This window comes from Podarcis raffonei, chromosome 1, assembly GCF_027172205.1.
Source record: "Podarcis raffonei isolate rPodRaf1 chromosome 1, rPodRaf1.pri, whole genome shotgun sequence".
Classification (NCBI taxonomy): Eukaryota; Metazoa; Chordata; class Lepidosauria; order Squamata; family Lacertidae; genus Podarcis; species Podarcis raffonei.
In genome coordinates, this window is record NC_070602.1 from 127,963,717 (window position 1) to 127,986,714 (window position 22,998).

Sequence of the window (22,998 nt, forward strand, 5' to 3'; positions counted from 1 at the left end):
CTGAGCTTCAGGCACTGCTGTTCAAACACCATTCTTCTACATTCACCCACTTCAGATCCAGATACCACATGGGACGCTGGATCAGCAAACCCAAGCAAAGAGGAAGCGGTCATGGTGGCTCCATTCGGAGCCTGAGTAGGTCTAAAAACCAGGGCCAACATGGTCCAACAAGGCATAAAAGAGACTCTTGGCCAAGGACTCGCATTCACCACTCGCTCATCTGGAAATGAGAGAAGAGCTGGAGAAGTTGAGTGTTGGAAGGAGTTGCAAACAGATCCAGTTGAAGCAGTCCAAAATGCCTGTCAGGGACTGGCTGGATGAGGAAGAGTGGTGAGAGCCATCCATTTTAAAAGAGGATTAGACAAATTCATAGATGATACGCCAATCATTGTCTATTAGTCATCATGGCTATGTTCTACCTCCAGTATCAAAGGCTGTTTGCTTCTGAATACCTTACGCTGGGGAACGTGAGTGAGAGAGTGCTATTGTGCTCATTTGCAGACTGAAAGCTTCCTGTAGCAGCTGGTTAGTTACTGACAAGAGACAGCTGAATGAGAAAGGCCTAATCCAGCAGCACTCATTTCTTAAATGAAATTGAAATTGTGGCCTTTATTTTCCAGATCTCCAGCAAGTTGTTCTGCTCTAGGCACAACTGGAAAAAACCCAGTTCATAGAACGCACCTGCTGGAATATCAGCCAGCATTTTTGAAGGTAAACAGAACTAAGTACTGAGAGGAAAGAGCGATATCTCTTTCTCAGTGTCCAGTGTGAAGACACATATAGGTTAATGGTGAGAAACACTACAAAATGGTTTTTTTTATTGAACTAGGAATATGGACTAATCTTAGCTGGACTAGGAAAGTGGGCAAAACTTAGTTGGGACTTACCCCATGTCCAGAACAAACTTTTCCATTAGCACCAATAGGGCAGCTGCTTATGTTCAGAGACTGGATAGACAGACACCTTCTGTCCATACACATCATCTGAGGACCACATGGAGCTCCATCTTCAACATATCCTAAATCTGTATCATCATCTAAAAGTACGTGGGCACAACTGGAAGAGGAAGTTTTTTTATGCTCTTAGCATGACTGAAAAGTTTATAAAGTAAGCAAATGTAACTAGCTCACGGATCTCAAAATACTCAGAAGCAAGTACTATATTGACTACACTGAAGTCAATAGTAAAACTTTGAATTATTTCAATGGGGCAGCAAGAACAAAAGCAGGTAAGTTTTAGAAACATTGATATTAAAAATTGGTGTCTAGAAGGCAATGATACCAATACGCAAAAGAGAATGTTTGGGGCATGTACTACAGAAATGTAAACTAAACTTAAGTTTTATGAAACAAAATTTTGGTTTTAGTTCTTGAGAAGTTAACTTCCAAAATATACCTTAATTATTCAACTGAAAGTGCTAAAAATGCATTAATACACCTTGTATATGACACTACTCACCTGCAATTCACTACTACACCTTGGTGGAAAAAAGAAGTTGGGATAATTTCTCCCTGAAGGTGACCAATTCGTGGAACGCCATCAAGATTTGCACAAAGCAATAACCCACAGAACACATCACTGTAAAATAAAATAAAAACATACTACATTAATGGCCTATTTTGTAAAATGGAAATTGTTCCCAAGTGCAGCTGAATCCTGCTGAGGCTGAGATTGCAATCAGAACTGATCAGCCAATGGTCAGTGGGACAGACTACACTTTTAGAGTTCTTGGTCAGGAACTTGAGTGAAACAGATCCCTGCCAAAAGCAAGGGGGAAATCGGCTGATGGGCACTGACTGTAATCCCCACTGATATAGGCTGAAGGAATCTTCCTTTGCAGTAACCCCTTGAGCCTAAGCCAAGGTGCAAAGAAATGGAAAAAAAATATTTCATTTGGAGCTGGGCCACCTGATGTTATGGTGTTGCTGGACCACTGACAGGTGGGTTACCCTGCCTACCTGCCAAAGTGGCCTGTAGATGGTGGGTTAGCTGAGGACCCAACTCACCAGCCAGATCCTATTCTCCACTCTTTATGGAATATGCATCTATTCAGATTATATAATGTAAAAGAATTTTAAAAGGAGATCACAGCATAGTAGAGAGTGGTGACACAAAGCACTACAAATCAGCAGGTCAAAGTGTTTCTAAGCGATGAAAATAACTAAAAGACAATATGAGCTCTGCATCAGATGGAGAAGTGGGCTATGAAATTCAGGACCCTGCTGAGCACAACAGACAGTGTCTTGTATCCTAAATGTGTTTAAATTCTCTACAGAAACTTTTATTGCGTATTTATTGAACTTATATCTCACCCTTCCTCCCAAAGGAACTCAGGCCGGTTTCTTATTTCAGAAAAACAAAACAGTAATTGGAATTTCTAACCACGGCGTTTATATTCATTCTAAAAGGTTAAACTTACTGCTTGTTGCATGGAATCCATTTCTCTCCATCCTTTCCACAGTTTCCCTTTTTCGTGCCTTCTGTGTTTAGCTTCTCGTAACAGTGTTTATGAGATCCTGAAGCCTCTATGGAAGAAAAAGTGAAAGGAATTTCTACTAACATACCCAGGCAAGCAAAATGCTCTCCCGTTAAAAAGTAGCCAAGAGAATAGGAACGGCTGAGGGTGCTAGTGTTACTTTTTAAGGGTGAATGTCCTAAATGCTTTGCATGTTACAAATGTAATGCGTTTGTAAAAATACATGCACCAGGAACTTGGTGGTTATTTTTTTACCACTACATAGTGGAAAGCATGTGATGCATAGTGATGGTACATTGAAAGTTTATTAAATTACATTGTGAAAAATGAGTAAGAAGAAAGATCCTAAGGTTAAGTTAAGAAAGTTACAGAAATAAAATTTCCCCTCTTCCTTACTCCAAGAAAAGCTTCTCAGGCAGAGGAAGGTCAAGGGAGCTTCCTGAAAAATGTAGAATGGGACACAGGGCTGCTGCAGAAAAGGAGAATCAAACAAAATCGGGTTTAGAGCCTAAGATTATTTGAGGAAATATATGAAGGGAAAGTTTTTCCTACTGTCTTCTCCTGCTAACAGCCCAGGTACTGCACCCAACATTATTCAGGTGGGTCTCTCGGCTCTAAACAGAGTGGCTTTTGAGAGGACTCCAGAGAAAGGAGGAGGCAGCAAACTTTCCTCTATTTAAGTTTTCTTAGGACACGAATGGCCTGTCTCATATATATATGGAATGTGGCCATAAGTACCATGATGGCTCTAGAATGCAGGTGGAGACAGGCCTTTCCTTGTCCTAAGAAAACTTAAATAGAGGAAAGGAAGGACAGATCCTGAAGCTGAGGCTCCAATACTTTGGCCACCTCATGAGAAGAGAAGACTCCCTGGAAAAGTCCCTGATGTTGGGAAAGATGGAGGGCACAAGGAGAAGGGGACAACAGAGGACGAGATGGTTGGACAGTGTTCTCGAAGCTACCAGCATGAGTTTGACCAAACTGCGGGAGGCAGTGGAAGACAGGAGTGCCTGGCGTGCTCTGGTCCAGGGGGTCACAAAGAGTCAGACACGACTAAACGACTAAACAACAAGTGTGTGTGTGTGTACGTGCGTGCGTGCGTGCGTATGCATGTGTATTAAAAACTACAAAAATGACTTTTCTGAACATTACCTTTTATTACTGAAAAGTACAACTTTAACTGAAAAATTATACCAAAGGGAAAAGCAAGCAGCACAAACAAGAAAGAAATGCATCTGAATACAGCATACTTAAATCAACCTACTCGTTCCCCAGATGTATTTGCACTGATTATCTCTCGTCTTGCATTCTCCATTGTAGCAACGACCCTAAATAGAAACAAACTGCAATTAATATAAATTTTGTCTTTCAGACAGGGACAAGAAAAAGCTGACCTATTTTATCAGCAACAGACATACTTTTTCTTCCCTTTTTCAACACTGCTTTATTACCAATGGGAATGATCGGAGCAGTTTCCTGGGCCAGTCTCTTTAGGAAATGTAAATTAATACCGCTCCGTATTGCATGTAGGAGATTCCTGCATTGCAGTGGGCTGAGACGGGATGCCTCCCAGAGTCCCTTCCAAACCCTACAATTTGATGGTTCCCACTAAGAGAGCCACTTCTTCAGAGTAAAGGTAAAGGGACCCCTGACCATTAGGTCCAGTCGTGACCGACTCTGGGGTTGTGACGCTCATCTAGCTTTATTGGCTGAGGGAGCTGGCTTTTGTCTGCAGACAGCTTCCGGGTCATGTGGCCAGCATGACTAAGCCGCTTCTGGAGAACCAGAGCAGCGCACAGAAACGCTATTTACCTTCCCACCGGAGCGGTACCTATTTATCTACTTGAACTTTGATGTGCTTTTGAACTGCTAGGTTGGCAGGAGCAGGGACCGAGAACGGGAGCTCACCCCGTCACGGGGATTCGAACCACCAACCTTCTGATAGGCAAGCCCTAGGCTCTGTGGTTTAATGCACAGGACTATAAAATCTTAACTTGCGAAAAACTGGATTGTTTCCCCATTAACAGATGCTGCACAGATACCAGTATCCAACAACCTCAGAATGGTCACGTTGCTATTGTCTAACATTTGTAAGTTATGAGGGATTCGAAGGGCAGGGAGAGAACGTTGCGAGAGAGATCATTCCAGCCGTAATGAAGCACACCTAGAAGACACTGAGTGCAGGTTAGAATCTGATTCCTTAAATGCTGAGGGTGGGTTACCGTATTTTTCGCTCTATAGGACGCACCCGACCATAGGACGTACCTTGTTTTAGAGGGGGAGAACAAGAAAAAAAATTCTCCCCCTCTCTGCGCAGCGCCCCTTCAGCGAAGCGGCAGGAGAAACGGAGCCCCTTCCATTTCTCCTCCCGCTTAGCTGAAGGGGCGCTGCGCCTTAGATGAAGGGGCACCTACCCTTCAGCAAAAGGAACCCGAAGCCTCCGGAGTGCGGCAGGAGCGCTCCCACTGCGCTTCGGAGGCTTCGCGTTGAAGCCAAGGAGCCTGCATTCACTCCATAAGATGCACACACATTTCCCCTTAGTTTTTGGAGGGGAAAATGTGTGTCTTATAGAGTGAAAAATACAGTATATATGCAGGCTGAGCACTGGATACTACCATTGCAGGGGTGGCCAAACTGTTTCAGCCCAAGAGCCACGTGCTCAGGATAGTGCAACTCTTTAAGGCCCATAGGTCAGCTGTGGGCATTGCAAAACTGGCCAACACACACTGCCTTGTACACTCATACCAGAACACACACACATTCAGAAACATACGCACAGGCAGGGGGGCAGACACATACAGAGAGAGATTGGCAATGCATACACTCAAGGCAGTCTGCCCCCTACCGTTCTGCTTTCTATCCCAGAGAAAAGCCCTCCCACTCACCTTGCAAAGCAGCCTCTGGCTTGGAGCCTGGCAAAATGGTGCTGGAGTTCAGGAAACAGAGAGGAGTGCTCCTTCCTGTTTTCTGAGCCATAAAACCTTGCAGTGGCACCACAACTGAGGGAGACGGTTAGTGGAGGACTTCACAAGGTGGCAAAGGTGCAAGGTGGCAGAGGGGCTGAGTTTTAGAAGGCCCTTCATATTAGCTCTACAGCAGAGACGTCACAACACCACAACAGCAACACCCCCAGCAGAAGTTTTATTTTTATTTTAAATTGCCCAATCGTTAAGGGTACCGAGGGGTCAAAATAATTTTTAGGGAGTCAGCTCCAACTCACAACTTAGCCATCGGGGCAACCATTAAGAAAATGAACAGGTCGAGTTAATGAACAGCATGAATTTTACATGTACTCTTTATCTAAAGACTCTGTAGTTTGAGTTTTCTTCTTTAATAATGAAAATAATAATTTATTTCTATATCACCCATCTGACTGGGTTGCCCCTGCCATGCTGGCTGGCTTGCAATAAATTAAAACAGCAAAAACAGCAAAACATCAAACATTAAAAACTTCCCTTTTTAAAAAGAACATAAAGCGGCTAGAAGCCTCACAACAATTAAGACAACATAAAAAGAATAAAGCAAATAGCAAATAGCAAATAAAAAGACCAAGAGATAAAAAATATAGCCTGGCAAAAAATAAATATTCTGTACTATATATTTTAAAGACTTACTTACCTGATTTGCATCACAAGCAAATCCATCTTGCTTATGAAGATTTGGTGGGCACTGAAGGATGAAAGGAATCATTTAATTAAAAAGGTTTGAATTATAGGACAACACATTTAGTATATAGGCAGACAAAAGAATACCAAGAGAGAGCGATTAAACAAAATGTTATGAATACTGAGGTTGGCTGCAACATTTGGTTGCTTAATTGGTTAGATTAAATGGATTGAAAAGACACCCATGATTAACTGGGAAGCAGATTTTTAAAATGCCTAATTATCTTTAGCATGAGTACAAACTATAAAACTGCACATATCATTTTTGGAGCATCTGCCCTCTCTTTCGCACAAAAATGAATGCCTCTTTTAAAGTAATACCTGTTACATCAGAGAAAAATGGGGGTAAGCATGTCTGTGCATCTTTAATTGATTCTCTTACTACTAATTGCCCTGGCATTTCTTTACTTGATAATCCACTGCACGCGCACACACACACGCGCGCACACACACACGAGCAAAGATGTACAAAGATGCCTGAGTTTCCTCTTAGGAAAACACAATTCAGGCTAGGTTTTAGGAATGCACAATAATAAATTAGATAATAATAAATTAATCTTCTCCACATCTCCCTCTGGCTGAAAGAATCTTACAGTCCTCATGAAAGTAATAATAATAATGATTTCACCATTTTACAAGGTAGTATGGAAAGCATCTAACTTAATTACCTGGCCAGAGTCCCCAGGACAGATCTCTGTAATATCACACTCATTCACTGGAGAGCGACATACGAAGCCTCGGGGAAAGAACTGGAAGTCAGAAGATTTTTTATTGATAACTAAGATGGCTTAAATAAAAATCACTCCAAGCATGCATAGCTTTTCTTTAATGAGTAGGAATAATGATTAAATACAGGAATGCGTTTTTTACCCCATTGGTGAGAATGCAAATTGATTCAGGGTGGGGTGGGAGAGAGGTGTTGATTTTGACTGGAAAAGTGACAAGAAAGGAAGAGATTAAGCAGCCCCTCTCGGCATCACTCCTCTGCTCTCAGTGATAGCCTCTGTGGCTGTTTCTGTGTAAAGAAGTCAGGGGCAGTTTAGGAGCCAGCAACAGTTAGACTTAGCTCATTGCAGCTGCTGGGGGTTCATGACCAGGAGCTCATGAACAGGGGTGTTTGCGAGGGCATTTAGCAGAGAGTTTCGGGGGGCGGGTGAAGTACTGTCTCATGGTGTGCACAAGACCAAAAGACATGGAGGCTGAGAGAAGATGCTGCAGTGACCTGCAACACTGGTTTGTCTTCCTGCTGGAGAACGTGCAAAAGTACACTTGTAGCAAATGCAAACTGGCTCTCTTGGTGGAAGAGAAGGTACAGCATCTTGAGGGCTGCTTAGCCACACCTCAAGCCACTGGACAAGATGCAGTGTCTCTCAATAGAGCTGAGTGGACTGTGCTGGAACAGCAACACAGGAGGGGTGTCCCTAGGAGAAAGATTGCCCATTGCAAGACACACACAGAGGGCCCATTGCAAGAGGCATTCCCTGTGAATCACAGAAATAGGACTGTCAGGAAGCAGTGCTGTGTCATTGGAGCTGCAAAAATTGATTCTACACTCTCATCTCAGACACCGATCCTGGGCCTGAGTGGCTGTGACAGGTACAGTGCCCAGAGTGATTCCTACCATCCCCCAGAGGAGGAAGAGACAGGGGGTGGACTTGGAGGAGTCATTTTTCATTCTGCCTTCTCTCTGTCACCCAATAGCATTTCTTCGCCTTCTCCATGCAGAGTACCTACCACTTGTTCTTCCTCTTGCTCATAGCCGAATAAACCTTTATTAGTATTTTTAACCTCTCTTGCAAGCCTGAGCTCATTCTGAGCTTTGGCCCACCTGACATTCAGCCTGCAACTGTTGACTATTTGTGTATACTCCTCCTTTGTGATTTCCCCTTTCTTCCATTTCTAATAATGCCCTTCTTAAATCTCAGCTCCTATCTCTAAGCTCCTTATGCAGCCACACTGGTTTCTTTAGATGCCTCCCACTTTTCTTTCTTGTTGGAACTGTCTGCACTTGGGCCTTCAAAATTCCACCTTTAAGAAACTCCCATCCATCTTGGACTCCCTTCTCTTTGAGTATTTCTGACCATGGAATCTCACTTTTAAGCTTTTTGAATTTGGCCTTCTAAAAGTCCAGAGTGCACATCTGACTACACTCAGCTTTCTCTCCCCTCTGTATCATGAAACCAGGAGAAGAGCAATTAATGTTTTATGTGTTCCTAATAGCAAAGAACAGGAAAGCAGAATAAGAGCGTTTGTAGTATTCTATCAGAGTGTATACTTCTATACAACAGAGGTGTCCAACGTAAAGAGCTTTGAGAGAACATTGCAAACATACTTCATCAGATGCTGCACTATCATTGCTTATGACAAGTAGTTATCAATTCACTGTATACTGATGTTTTAACATGGTATCAGCTACTGAGCCCCATTAAAAGTCTCTTAAATTAGCTTCAGCCATTTGCAGCACATAGAGAGGGCGGTTTAGCCCATATTTCTAGCAAAGGTAAAAAAGTTTTAAAAAAACAAACTCACAAGACAGGAGGTTTCATTACAACATGGACCATTACTGCAATGAGCTCCATTAGAAAGTGAGCATTTCTTACAGCACAGATCTGCTTTGCAATCCTGCGGAAAACACATTCTGATCAATCAATACTAAAAATCAAAGTTAACTACCTCGAACAATCATACAAACAATTCAATCATGTATTGACTAAAATGATAAATTGACAGTGTTCATATATGGTTGCACCATAAAACTATGCCGCGATCCAGTGCAAGGAATATTATATACTAAAGAAGAAGAAAGTAAGTATAATAATTAACTTTAACGCATACGCTTTATTTAGGATTCTGGATTCAAATGGTCCAATTAAGGTGAACAACTCAAGGCTTTAAACAATATGGAGCTTAAAAATTCTTTTATGAATTTCTCACTAAAAGAATGAGTTCCTTTTTATAAGGGTCCACTGACTCAATTACTTTGCTACAGTAGTTAAAATATACGCCATGAGCCTCATGGTTAAGCAAGCATTATCTGAGCTTTCGTTTTAAGGGACACTTCATCTTATGGATGGGAAGGATAAAGTAACTGGGTATATGTGTATAAAAAATGGTACCGTTTGGAAACCACAATCACAATCTTCTCCTGGTTCCACATACCCATTTCCACATTCAGTGGTGTCAAACAACTGAAAAACACAAATACACAAAGCACTATTATTTAAAAGATCACAACTGTTTATCATTAAATGATCCAGGTGCATACTGAATTATTCTGTGAACTGCCCTGAGACCTCAGGGTATAGGGCAGTATCTAAATTCAATCAATCAATATAATAATATTTTTTTTTGCACCTGCATGACTGCACATGTCCACTATAAAGCAGCATGGTGACAAAGCTCCACCAGACCTCTGGTGGAGATGCAGACCCCCCAGCGCCAGTATTTCAGTGACAAATGTCTTCAAATTAAATAAGGCGCCAGTGGAGGGCGAGCTCCTTGTTGTTGTTCAGTCGCTTAGTCGTGTCCGACTCTTTGTGACCCCATGGGCCAGAGCACGCCAGGCACTCCTGTCTTCCACTGCCTCCCGCAGTTTGGTCAAACTCATGCTGGTAGCTTCGAGAACACTATCCAACCATCTCGTCCTCTGTCGACCCCTTCTCCTTGTTCCCTCCATCTTTCCCAACATCAGGGTCTTTTCCAGGGAGTCTTCTCCTCTCATGAGGTGGCCAAAGTCTTGGAGCCTCAGCTTCAGCATCTGTCCTTCCAGTGAGCACTCAGGGCTGATTTCCTTCAGAATGGATCGGTTTGATCTTCTTGCAGTCCATGGGACTCTCAAGAGTCTCCTCCAGCACCATAATTCAAAAGCATCAATTCTTCAGCAATCAGCCTTCTTTATGGGCCAGCTTTCACTCCTTAACCCTTTCCTAACCATGTAAAATTGCTCCCATCCCTAAGCCACTTTTCTCCCCAAGGGATAATTTATGCTGGGATCCAGTTCCACCCTAAATCAAGGTACCTTTGTTGGCTTGTTGAAAAGACAGGAACCTCCCCCTCGGAGCAAAAAATCTTTGTATTCTGCAATGCTGCACCTTGAGAATTTTCTGGGGTGGTAGACACTGAAAGGCCAAAAAAAAAAAAAATGATGAAAATGCTTCACAGTAAATAATTTACTGGACAAACACTAGATAAACCAGCTTGCTTGCTGACTGTTGTGTGTTTAGGGAGAAACAAACCACAATCTCAGTTGGGATGACATGGTGCTCCCAGGTTCTTAGTTTGCTGCTCATGCTAGGATATCAGCAAAGTGGGAATATTGAGCAGGATGCATTAGTTTGCTGTTCACTGATGTTAAGTCATGGTTAATAATAATAATAATAATAAATTTTTATTTATACCCCGCCCTCCCCAGCCAAGGCCGGGCTCAGGGCGGCTAACAAGCAATAATAAAAACAAATTGAATGAATACAACTTAAAAACAACATTAAAACACAACATTAAAATATTGAAACCTCATCGCAGGAGGAGAAAGGAAAAGAAAAAAGAAAGAGGGAGAGGGAATCAAACTGGCTCCAAGCCAAAGGCCAGGCGGAACAACTCTGTCTTACAGGCCCTGTGGAAAGAAATCAGATCCTGCAGGGCCCTGGTCTCATGAGACAGAGCGTTCCACCAGGCCGGAGCCAGTGTTGAAAAGGCCCTGGCTCTGGTTGAAGCAAATCTAACTTCCTTAGGGCCCGGGACCACTAGGGTGTTGCTATTTATGGACCTTGAGGCTATCCATGGGGCATACCGGGAGAGGCGGTCCTGTTTATGTCTTACCAAGCCCTGTAAATAATTCTTGCTATGCTGCATGCACCCCAGAAATGAGTCTAAACATAGACTGCTTATTTTAGTTCTGAAGAACCGGGAAAAACCAAAATCTGTAACAGGTACCAATTATTACAACTCACCCTGTTTCCTCCATGATGCATCCACCCCAGGATTCTGTGCACTCACATCCTTCTGAAACAAAATGAAAAATGCAAAACCAAGAAGGAAAGTAGTTAAATATATATATGAGTAATAACAAATAAACCCTTCGCATAAAAGAGAGGAGGGTGGTTAAGAAGCATTTCTGCTCCCGTATCTGTCTGAAGTGTTGAATACAGCAAGCACTACATAAAGATATGTTTTAGGATAAAGTACCCCTAGTAGAAAATAGCTGCTGTTTTCCATTAGAGGTTCATTAACAAAATCCAGCAGAGATCATTTCTTTTCTAGTCTCTATCGTTCCTTTGCCAGCTTGAATGCAGTTTGAGCTCTCTAGCCTCTGAGTGTACGCTCAAGTCATTATGTGTCAGTTCAAGGCCAGTGCCCACATCTGCATGTCACAGTAAATGGTAGTTTATCACAACATGAATGAGCAAGTGTAAGCCACAGCAAGCCTCAACCAAGGACGTATGTTAGTTGATTTACATTCATTTAATCTTTGTATTCCACTTTTCAAACAACAAATGCTGAGCTCAAAGAGGCTTGCAATAATCACAACCAACCAACCAACCAACCCTGCAATCACTATAACATCAAACACAACAGCATATGGAAAAAAAACAAGTTCATCAAAATAATAAAGTCAATAAAGTCATAGCATCTCCTTACTCCATAACAACAAAAAAATAATTAGCTGCTGGTTATAAAATGCATTGTTTTACAACACCGCAATGGGTGGAAGCCTCATGTGCTAAACGAATGGTCATTCCAGATCCTTTAATATGAACTTTATGTGTTGAACAGAGTTGCACAAGTAAAAAGTCTGCTTGTGCAAGGTGCCTCCTTCTGATTTTGGTTGATCTCCTTCCCCACTGCACAACACCTCAGCACACTACATCCCAGGTGTTTGCATAGAGTGCAACAAACCCCAGAAGAGGATTGGTACTGGAACGGCAAGGAAAGGACAGAACAGCTGTTGCAGCCCAATCTTTTATTTATACACAGAGGTTGGCAAAGTAAGGTCCGCGGGCCGGATATGGCCCACCAGGCTTGTTAAGCCGGCCTGCGAACTTTGCAGACCCTGCCGCCCGCTCAGTCAGTCTCCGCGCTAAACAGGCGTGGAGTGGAGGCCTTGCCGCGCGGAGACTGACTTCCGCGGCGCGGCTCTGATTGGCTGCAGGACGCTCCTGCAGCCAATCGAAAGCTGCGGATACCTCTGGGCGGGCGGCGACGCTGGCACGGCTTCTGATTGGCTGCAGGACGCTCCTGCAGCCAATCAGAAGCCATAGATGCCTCTGGGCACCGCCCCTTCCTTCCTGCTGAGGCGGCCGAGTGGGAGGAAGAGGCAGCGGCGCAGAGGCTCTGTGCCCCGCCGAGACAGAGGACGCTGATGCTGCCGAAGATGAGGCGGCGGCGGCGTCTGCAGCGTGACTGGCATCAGCAGGGGAGGCCCTTTGGGGAGGGGGTGGGTCCAGCCCCCCACAAGGTCTGAGGGACAGTGGACCGGCCCCCTCCTGAAAAAGTTTGCTGACCCCTGCTTATACATAATAAAAAGTCCAAAACATGTAGAAGTTTTACAAATTCAATTTGTACATAAAAACAAAAGAGATTGTATGCCAAATACCTACTTGGTTTTCTGGCCCCTGGCTCCCACTGTATTCCTAAATTCTGAGCCAGACTTTGGGATAGTTCCTGTGCCATCGCCCAGGGTAGGCCATACTGTTGGAAAAGGAGATTCAGGTAGAGAGCACACCAAAGTACTATCAATTATTGCAATTTCTAGGAGAAAGTGTTTGCTTAACTAGTTATTCTGTATGGAATTCAGACCCTAAAACAGTGGAAACATCTCACTAATCCGAATTATTTCCAAGTGTGTTTAGGATCGTATCCTCAAACTCTTCACTATATGTACACTTAAACAGTAGGAACACCTGTTTCTGGAATGAAAAATGTATGTTTGGGTCCAGTATTATTAGTAACACCTCCAAAATAATTATTTCCCCAAATGAATACAAGAGTCTAAAAAATAACAGCAATGTTGACAGACAGTATGATAAGGTATTTTGGAGCTGGTCCATTCATATACCGTATTTTTTGCTCTATAAGACTCACTTTTTCCCTCCTAAAAAGTAAGGGGAAATGTGTGTGCGTCTTATGGAGCGAATGCAGGCTGCGCAGCTATCCCAGAAGCCAGAACTGCAAGAGGGATTGCTGCTTTCACTGCGCAGCGATCCCTCTTGCTGTTCTGGCTTCTGAGATTCAGAATATTTTTTTTCTTGTTTTCCTCCTCCAAAAACTAGGTGCGTCTTGTGGTCTGGTGCATCTTATAGAGCGAAAAATACGGTAAGTAAAACCAGCTTAAAGCTATAGTGCAGAGAAGAGATGTGGAAACATATGTTTAGGGATTGTAAATCCCCACTTCAATGTCTTGCATAAAGCCTCAACTCTCTGAACCCTTTTGTTCCGTTCTGCATGCAAAAATATGATTTTCCCCATCTTTTAACTGTTTTTGCACTGTTCCTAACAGTTACAGTCTTCATTATACTTTAAAGAATCATACTCAACATTCTTTTTCTTTTTTTACAGCTAGACAGCCTTTTATGAAGCAGATAACTCTCTGCTTGTTAAAATAGATCTCCTGGTATAATCTCTTTTGTTCAGAGAATGGCCCTTTGCATAACTAAAGGGTTGGTCAAGTACTGTACAGGTGATTTGTTGCCATGGCAGCTAATGGCCAGAGATTTCACTTGGAAGCAGTAACGTCAGTATAGCATATGCTACATAGTTACCTTGTGAATAACTTTTATTTATGCAGCCAAAAGAACCCTCAATAACTCGCCACAAAAACTGACATCATATAGGACAGAGAGATTCATTATTGTGTACGAGAATACCCCAAATTCATGCATAAATAAAACTCCAGACCACAGCTTTCCAAACTGTGTGTTGCAATGCATTAGTGTGTCAGCTGCAGTGTGTAGGTGCTCCCCATGCTCCTCAGGTTTGATAGTAAACCTGAACTACTATATTGTGAAGGGCGCGGGTGGCGCTGTGGGTTAAACCACAGAGCCTAGGGCTTGCCGATCGGAAGGTCGGTGGTTCGAATCCCCGCGACAGGGTGAGCTCCCGTTGCTCGGTCCCTGCTCCTGCCAACCTAGCAGTTCGAAAGCACGTCAAAGTGCAAGTAGATAAATAGGTACCGCTCGGGCGGGAAGGTAAACGGCGTTTCGGTGCACTGCTCTGGTTCGCCAGAAGCGGCTTAGTCATGCTGGCCACATGACCCGGAAGCTGTACACCGGCTCCCTCGGCCAATAAAGCGAGATGAGCGCTGCAACCCCAGAGTCGGTCACAACTGGACCTAATGGTCAGGGGTCCCTTTACCTTTTACTGTATTGTGAAATGATGCATGTCTAAATGATGCATGCCACCAACATGACAAGTTTGGAAAGCTTTGCTCTAGACAATTTTCCTGACATCTACAATATCTGAAGGGTTACAAGTTGGCAACTCTCAACTTCAGCCCTAGCCAGAACGCACAATGACGGGGTGTTGGGAGTTGTAGTTCAACAACATCTCTAGAGCTACAGGTTCCCCACCTTTGGTGTAGAGCTTTCAAAAAACAGCAACAAATTTTGTATGTGCAGAGGACTATTTTAAGGTTATTTCACACTTAGTTGCAGGCCAACCAAAGTATCTTTTGATTTCCAACTGCAGTCAAACGACACTTTGACGCAACCATTTGGGTGCACTGACTTGAAGAAATCAAAACAGAAACGCGTGGTTCCGTTCAATGGAGGTAATAAGGAAGTGGAAGGGTGGACGCCTCATTTTCACGGATTCACCCTATTCACTGCAGACCTTCCCCCAAGCTACCTGAAAAGCTGCTTCTTAGGTTTGGGGGATCCCCCCAAAAAACAATATGGGATATGGCACAGAGGGCTCCAGCACGTAGGGCAGAAACAGCTAAAACAGGTACGATGCTGTCAGGGAAGAGTTAGAGTTAGAAGATTCCAGTTTCCCAGAGGGAGAAAGCATTCCCCAAGGGGGGAAGGAGAGCAGTGAATTGAAGAGAAGAGAGCAACAGGAACAACAGGGAGGGACCGGCTGTTCCCAGGAAAGGCAAGGGTTCAGTTCTAGCTCAGATTGGGAGGAGGGGAGATACAGGCCAGCTCTAGCCAGGAGGTTAGAAAAAAGAGTGGGAAAGCGAAGGGAAGGGCGCCTTCGCCATTTTGAGAGTGGCTGGTCACGGAGAAGCAGAGCTCAGAAGGTATCTGAAAGAAGTGACTCTGAGGAAGAATATTTAAGAACCGTTTATAAGAATGTTTTGTTAATACGCAATAAAAAGTTTTATAAAAGAACAAGAAGCATTTGTGTGGTGATCTGAAGAGGACAACGACCAGTCCTGACAGACGCCTTACATGAGAAGAAATATTTACCTAATGCCTCAATGGCCATTTTGATTCCAATATGAGGAATCTAGGAGACAGCATGGTGCAAAAGGCCTAACGCATTAGAGAAATTCTAATTCCGGAATCTTTCTTAAAACCTAAGTTCCAAGCACAACAACCGATATTGAACTAATTGACAGAAATCAAGGCTTACAGTTTTGCAAATATCTACCACACAGGCTTTACCCAAAGCATGCCACTTTATCAGTAGTGTACTGGACCCTTAAATGTTTTAAGATTTCCTTTCTTTTTTTTTAATGAATAGCATTATAAAGAGAACTAATTCACCTCTCATAGAGGGTTTGTCACGTGTACCTCACAGTGAGATATGGCTGCCTTCAGCCTGTATTCAAGTGTTCTATGCTAAGCTGACACTAGAATAAAAGGTCAAATTATTTTCAGGCTTCAGGCTTTTAGGAATATCTATTTAAAAAATCTGAAATTTTTGAAGATATGACGAGAAGCACCGTTTAAAAATAAGGTATATGATGAGGGAACTATTTCATAAATTTTCCCTTCCTCACAAGACCTTCAAAAGAGAAATGTTACCTCATTTACTCCAACACCTCTAGACACAGAACAAATTCCTCCAAAATAGCTCAGGCTGCTTCTTTTGTAATGAAATGTCACATTCCTGAAGAGCAAGATAAACGAAATAATATTAAAAAGCGTTATCTCACACATATACGATGCCCTACAAATATCTTCTTATTTGGCACATGTAAATTAATAGGAATTTCATTTCCATTACGGCCCTAGCAAGAAATGTCAAAGTCCAAGCCTGGATTCCCCCCCCCCATGCAAAGCATGTGTTTTACTGTTGAACTACAGCGGCTTCTCCTCTTTCAGACAACAGTAAGGAGAGGATAAAAATGATTCCACTGCATTCTGTATTTTTAAAAAATTATAATAATAAAATACCTAAAAGAAGCAGCATTTAAGATATACCTATGAGATATAAATAAGCAGACAGAATAAGAACTAGAAAAAGAGGCCTTCAGGAACAAGAGACCATGTACCAAACAGAGCTTGCGCTACATACGAGAGAAGGTGTACAGCATCAGCGCGCTGCTTGATGAAATTCTGTCGATATTTGGAAAAATCATGAAGCATCTGTCTTGGGTCAGGGTGGACATTTATACGATCTCTGTCCGACCAGGTTTCAACAGCAACCAAAACAACCCTGGTATTCAGCTGCTCCTTGTAAATCTGTGGGCAGATACAGGACAGGCACAGGAGTAGAACACTGGGTCAAAACGTGCACAGTTAGCCAGTCAGAGTCAGTGGAAGGACAAAAGGGGTAAAGCAGGAGGGAAAGATTGGAATACAATTAGCCAATACACCTCCAGACTCCTTTAAAAGAATCAACATTGCACTAAGTTCGACACTGCAAATGATTATGTAGAGCCATCTTATTTACTGCATAATAATAATAATAATAATAATAATAATGATAATAATAATAATAATAATAATAATAATAATAATAATAATAATTTATTATTTATACCTCGCCCATCTGGCTGGGTTTCCCCAGCCACTCTGGGCAGCTTCCAACTGAATATTAAAAACAATACAGCATCAGACATTAAAAACTTCCCTAAAGAGGGCTGCCTTCAGTTGTCTTTTAAAAGTAAAATAGTTGTTTATTGCCTTGACATCTGCTGGGAGGGCGTTCCACAGGGCAGGCGCCACTACTGAGAAGGCCCTCTGTCTGGTTTCCTGTAACCTCACTTCTCGCAATGAGGGAACGGCCAGAAGGCCCTCGGCGCTGGACCTCAGTGTCCGGGCTGGACGATGGGGGTGGAGACGGTCCTTCAGGTATACAGGACCGAAGCCGTTTAGGGCTTTAAAGGTCAGCACCAACACTTTGAATTGTGCTCGGAAACGTACTAGTTCTTCATCTTTCACCAACCCTACCTGTCCTAAGCTTAGGAAGTGCTGAGCATAAGACTTGCAAAGTACTTTGTGCAGCGCTTCTCAAATGCCTGACAACTAGCTGATCCCTGAGCGTGGGGATTGCAAAGCGCTTTCTGCAGTGCTTCTGAAGCACTGGTTGCAAGGCACTTGGGAAGTGGTGCAGAAGAGGCTTTGAAGGCACTGCCAATTGGTAGTATCCTTTTGGCACAACCCCTTAGATGGCATCAGATGCAGGGAAGGTAGACACGGGTTGGCCCAAGCATTCTTGTGAGCCCAATGAGTGGGTGCTGGCTGGCCCAAATAGGTCTGCAGGCAGGAGGTTCCCTAACTGATTTAGTTCCTACAGTATGACGTGGGAAATGCTGTGAAAGCCCCACAGCTCACTCCAGGAAGAGGCGGAGGAAGAGGAGTGCAACTATATGCTGCTCAAGCCGGAATCCTTTCTTGACTCAGCAAAATGCTCGCTAAGCTGTGATACAAAAAACAAGGGAAAGTTCTGACCAGGGAGAAGAGTCGGCAGAAGAAGATTGGAAAAAATTTAAGGACTATCTACAGAAATATTGTAAAATTAAGGAATGTTGAATAATGCTGGATTGAAATTGAGTGGTTTCTAGCTGTAATGATATAAAGGAATATAAAAAAAAAGGATTGGGTAGAAAACAAGGTGATATTATAAGCTGTAATGCTTTAAGTTAAGGATTTGCTGAACAAATAATTTGAATTGGAATACAAGAAGGGGAGGTATGAGGAGGTCAGAGAAATATGTTATTGAAAAGTATGTATTATGAACTATATGTTTTTTTAACTTGTTTGTTTTTTGTTTGCATAAAAAATTGAAAACTTTAATAAATATCTTTAAAAAAAACAAAACAAGGGAAAGTTCAGTGAGATTGGACGTTCAGAGCTTGGAAAGTTCAGTGGAGCAGGAGCACAGCAATATTCCTTCCTACAAGTCCAACACTATTGCCTGCTGTACAAATCGGGAAGCTGCCCTAACCCTGAGGTGTATTACAGAGGAATAATGTAGAATGGAATATAGTAGTCTATGCACCACCACGGCATCCCAGCCTTTCCCAACTCTATTGCAAATCTGCCCCTGGTTAAGGGATGAGGGGCAAAGAGGAAACTGCTCTGTGTACGTTTGAGGGTGCAGACGTAAAGTATTTGTCCTGGAATCCTATATTTGTGTGTGGGTACATTTAAAAATAAGATTTTACTTTAGTGTGCCATTTAGTTTCATAAACTTATCCAGTTAGTCGGGGTGGAATTCTGGAGGAATAATTAGGTGCCTAATTATTAATATCATGGGGGTCTCACAGCATTTAACCTTAAGTTTAACAGAAGACAATAACAATATTTAGAAAAAGTATGTTAATCAAGGTATTATATACACAGACACCATTATTACAGCAGGCTCCACATCACTTCAGGTTTGTTGTCGCATGTTTCTTTGGATTGTGTCTTGGCCCGGGTGATTTAACTGGGCATGATGTGTTGATGTCTCATATAACCTTTGGTGACCTACTTATTGAACTGAATTGCCTTGGGTGGCAAATTCTAAATGCCTGCTGAAAACTTGTCTATTCTGCCATTAAGAGTACTGTATTTTTCCATGTATAAGACAACCTTTTTTCTGATTTTGTTGTGATAAACTGAGGGTTGTCTTATATGCTAAGTAAGCGAGGGCTGGTGCTGCGGAGGTAGCAGGGAAATGTCGGAGAGGAGGCTGCTTACCTGCTCTTCCAGGCTTAGGAAGAGTATTTGGTGAGTGTGCCAGTATGCACTGGCTCCCAGTGGAGTACAGGGTCAGATTTAAGGTGCTGCTTTTGACCTTTAAAGCCCTTCACAGCCTAGGACCCTCGTATCTACGGGACTGCCTCTCCCGGTATGCCCCACGGAGAGCCTCAAGGTCCATAAATAGCAACACCCTAGTGGTCCCGGGCCCTAAGAAAGTTAGATTAGCCTCAACCAGAGCCAGGGCCTTTTCAACACTGGCTCCGGCCTGGTGGAACGCTCTGCCTCATGAGACCAGGGCCCTGCAGGATCTGATTTCTTTCCGCAGAGCCTGTAAGACAGAGTTGTTCCACCTGGCCTTTGGCTTGGAGCCAATTTGATTCCCTCCCCCTCTTTCCTTTTTCTTTTTCCTTCCTCCTCCAGTGATGAGGCTGCATTTTAATATTTTAATGTTTCAATATTTTAATGTTGTATTTTAATCTTGTTTTTAAGTTGTCTTCATTCAACTTGTTTTTATTATTGCTTGTTAGCTGCCCTGAGCCCAGCCTTGGCTGGGGAGGGCTGGGTATAAATAAATATTGTTGTTGTTGTTGTTGTTGTTGTTGTTGTTGTTGTTATTATTATTATTATTATTATTATTATTATTCAGTGTATTACAGCACCAGTTCCGTCAGCCAGAGCAGGGGATCGTCGAAAAGCTGCTCAACAGCTCAGCAAACTTACAAAAGAAGCTCAACAACTGTTGAGGGTTTCCAAAAATAGGGGTCGTCTTATACATGAGGTTGTGTTATACACGGAAAAATATGGTACATCCCCCACAATGGTCTTTTGATGTTTCATTTTTAATTTGTTTCTGCTTTTAACTTTTTGCAATTTTATTGTTCGGTTCTGGTTTTACCGTATATTGTTGTAAACCGATGTTTTTTGGTTTAATGATACAGCAGGATGTAAATAAAATGAGCACTAAGAAGTCACAAGTGGAACCTGCAGCAAAATGCTGCAGCATGGAGTGCTCCCATTCATTATTCCGTTTGGCCTGCATAAACCTTTTCCAGGATACTTTATTACATTCTCCTTTCCTAGTTTTTAGTTGTAGCCTCCCCACCACCACACACCCAGTCAGTCAGAGTTCTGTGAACACTAATCACACCTAGTCCTCACTATTTTGGGGTATTTGATACCCCCACCCAGCCCAATTTTTTATATTGATCTACAGAGGTTCCTCCAGGCCTCCTGATACCTCCCTTTTGGCTACATAAGGATTAGTAGGATTGCCATTGGTATATACTGGTTCATGCTCCCAAGGTTGTGCAAGTTTACATCCTCTATCACCACTATTTTCATCCCAACGTCTGCAAAGTCAAATGTTGAATCATGAGGCATTGATTGTACCAATTATTGCAATACTTACAGCATCCACAAGATTTACCACAGATTTCGCGAAGTTGTTCGTGTAAGCATGGGACGATCGGTGCTTTTTAAACTAGAAGAAAAATGTTAAATCATAATTTGATCAAGAGGTTTGCCTCCTGGCAATGCAAAGAACAAACAGCGGCTCTGCTAATCAGTGTTTTCCTCTTGAACTGCTAACGTTTATGGAATTCACAAGCATTTGTGTCATGAAGAAAAGGGGGAGAACTACTATAAAATAGTTAACTGCAACAACTTTCCCCCATCAGTTTCACGTTGAAAATATATTTGATTCCTGGAGCTAGTGGTCCCATGTCTCCTTTGCATTTGCTTCAATTCCGCCTTTAAGTGAAACAATACTATTGCAAGGCTGTGGGTCAGACTATCAAAACAGATTTATATATTACTTGGAAAAAATTATATACCACTTAATCACAAAACTATATAACCTGTGTACATAATAAAATTATTGATAAAAGCAGCTATTATTCACAGTACGGTGAAAAAACACGTATACATACTAAAACACAGATAAAATCAGTAAAGCGTTTAAAACGGAACATGATAACTAAATTATGTAGGCCTTAAGGGGTAGGGAACATTTTTGGCTTCACAGGCCAGATCCTTATCAGGATCAGTCTCAGGTGCCAAATATGATGGGAGGTCACGGCCAGGACAATCTGAACATAAATCAGGAAGGTGTCAATTTATCTTATTTTCCTTGGCCTGAGATGTATATTTTTAGAACCAACAATATTGTGATTATAATTTGTTTTAAACTATTTTTAATGCTGCATTTTAAATTGTTCTGAGCCACCTAGAGCCTTAAGGTGAAGGATGGGTAATAAATGAAGATAACAACAACAAAACATTGGATTTATCATTTATCATCATTTATCATTTCTATCCTACCCCTCCTCCTAAAAGGTAAGATAAGGTAGGATTTCAGTAACTGTAATAAATACAGGAAGTTGTATCAGTAAACAACATTTGCAACAGACAGTAAGTGTAAAAAAGAGGGTATACTGTAACTAAATTAGATAACAATAGAATTAATTAATACAGCCAGCTTACCATTTTATAGTCATTAACAATCATGAGCTCCAAGTATTTCATTTCTTCAAATATGCCGCGGGAAACCTGAAGGATTTTAAAAGCTATAGTTGGATTTTTAAAAATGAATTTAGGGTTGCTTTATCACTTGCCATGCAATGCTGTTCTGTGTACCTAAACCTGATTCAACTGATTTAGGATTATATATTTTAATGACAGTATTTCTAACTATAATATATTCATTTCATTGGCATGTTTGTTCTTCTGATCTGTTCCATGGCCATTTTACAAATTATATCCATTGGAGTGGAGCTTAAACCTTATTAAGAAGTCCCAAGCTTAGTCCCTGGCATCTTCAGTCAATAATACCTATAGGCAGTGGTTGCTGGTGCTCATTGGGACTAGTAAGGGGAAAGGCAGAGGGGCCAACAGTTAGTGGAGCCAGAGCAAATGACTGGCAGAGCCAACCGATTCTAGCTTTGTCCCTATCCTTCCCCCTGCTACAAGAGCAACACCAAGGCTATCGAGGAGGAAGCTGATGGCCAGGGCTACCTCCTGCCCTGGGCTAAAAAGGTAAAGGGACCCCTGGCCATTAGGTCCAGTCGTGACCGACTCTGGGGTTGCGGCGCTCATCTCGCTTTATTGGCCAAGGGAGCCGGCGTACAGCTTCCGGGTCATGTTGCCAGCATGACTAAGCCGCTTCTGGCGAACCAGAGCAGCGCACGGAAATGCCGTTTACCTTCCCGCCGGAGCGGTACCTATTTATCTACTTGCACTTTGATGTGCTTTCAAACTGCTAGGTTGGCAGGAGCAGGGACTGAGCAACGGGAGCTCACCCCGTCGCAGGGATTCGAACCGCTGACCTTCTGATCAGCAAGTCCTAGGCTCTGTGGTTTAACCCACAGCGCCACCTGCGTCCCTTCCTGCCCTGGGCTGGTTGCAAGTAAAAGGGCAGGCAAGTGCTAGCTGAAGGCCAGGTTAATGGGGCATTGCACCATTTGCCCTAACAGAGCAGCTTCCACTGTGAAGAGCTGGGAAAGAGCTCTGCCTGGAATCAGATAGCAGTCAGGGTAGTACCGTTGATCTGACATTCATAAGGTATAAGGCAGTTTCATATGTTTAGTCATTACTGCCTGGCAGTGCAAAACAGGGGTCTTCAACGTGGCATCCGCACATGCCAGTGGGCCCACCAGTACATTCAGTGGCACCCAGTGGAAGGTATATTCTCAAAAATACACATTACACATTCCTGCTCAGTTTCTGTTTGCTCTGGCTTGGCCTCTCCTACACTGAACACCCCTCCCTTCAACATACCAACACTACA

At 42.7% G+C, this 22,998-nt stretch overlaps 1 protein-coding gene across 8 annotated transcripts in view; it reads right to left on the bottom strand.

Moving 5' to 3' along the window:
* The window catches only part of ADAM23 (ADAM metallopeptidase domain 23), a 77,099-nt gene that overhangs the window by 24,960 nt on the left and 29,141 nt on the right, over positions 1-22,998 (bottom strand). For 4 of the 8 annotated variants that reach the window (XM_053361904.1, XM_053361930.1, XM_053361940.1 and 1 more), the window contains exons 9-23: positions 21,696-21,761; positions 20,623-20,694; positions 16,600-16,766; positions 16,107-16,191; positions 12,738-12,828; positions 11,091-11,142; positions 10,160-10,259; positions 9,258-9,329; positions 8,671-8,763; positions 6,810-6,890; positions 6,095-6,145; positions 3,741-3,804; positions 2,420-2,525; positions 1,459-1,578; positions 888-1,056 (exon numbers count right to left, since the gene is read on the bottom strand). In XM_053361904.1, the coding sequence (XP_053217879.1) occupies positions 888-1,056; positions 1,459-1,578; positions 2,420-2,525; positions 3,741-3,804; positions 6,095-6,145; positions 6,810-6,890; positions 8,671-8,763; positions 9,258-9,329; positions 10,160-10,259; positions 11,091-11,142; positions 12,738-12,828; positions 16,107-16,191; positions 16,600-16,766; positions 20,623-20,694; positions 21,696-21,761 (1,389 nt within the window). The remainder of the gene's footprint in view (positions 1-887; positions 1,057-1,458; positions 1,579-2,419; positions 2,526-3,740; positions 3,805-6,094; positions 6,146-6,809; positions 6,891-8,670; positions 8,764-9,257; positions 9,330-10,159; positions 10,260-11,090; positions 11,143-12,737; positions 12,829-16,106; positions 16,192-16,599; positions 16,767-20,622; positions 20,695-21,695; positions 21,762-22,998) is intronic. The other 4 variants (XM_053361912.1, XM_053361949.1, XM_053361957.1 and 1 more) reach the window with 2 other exon arrangements.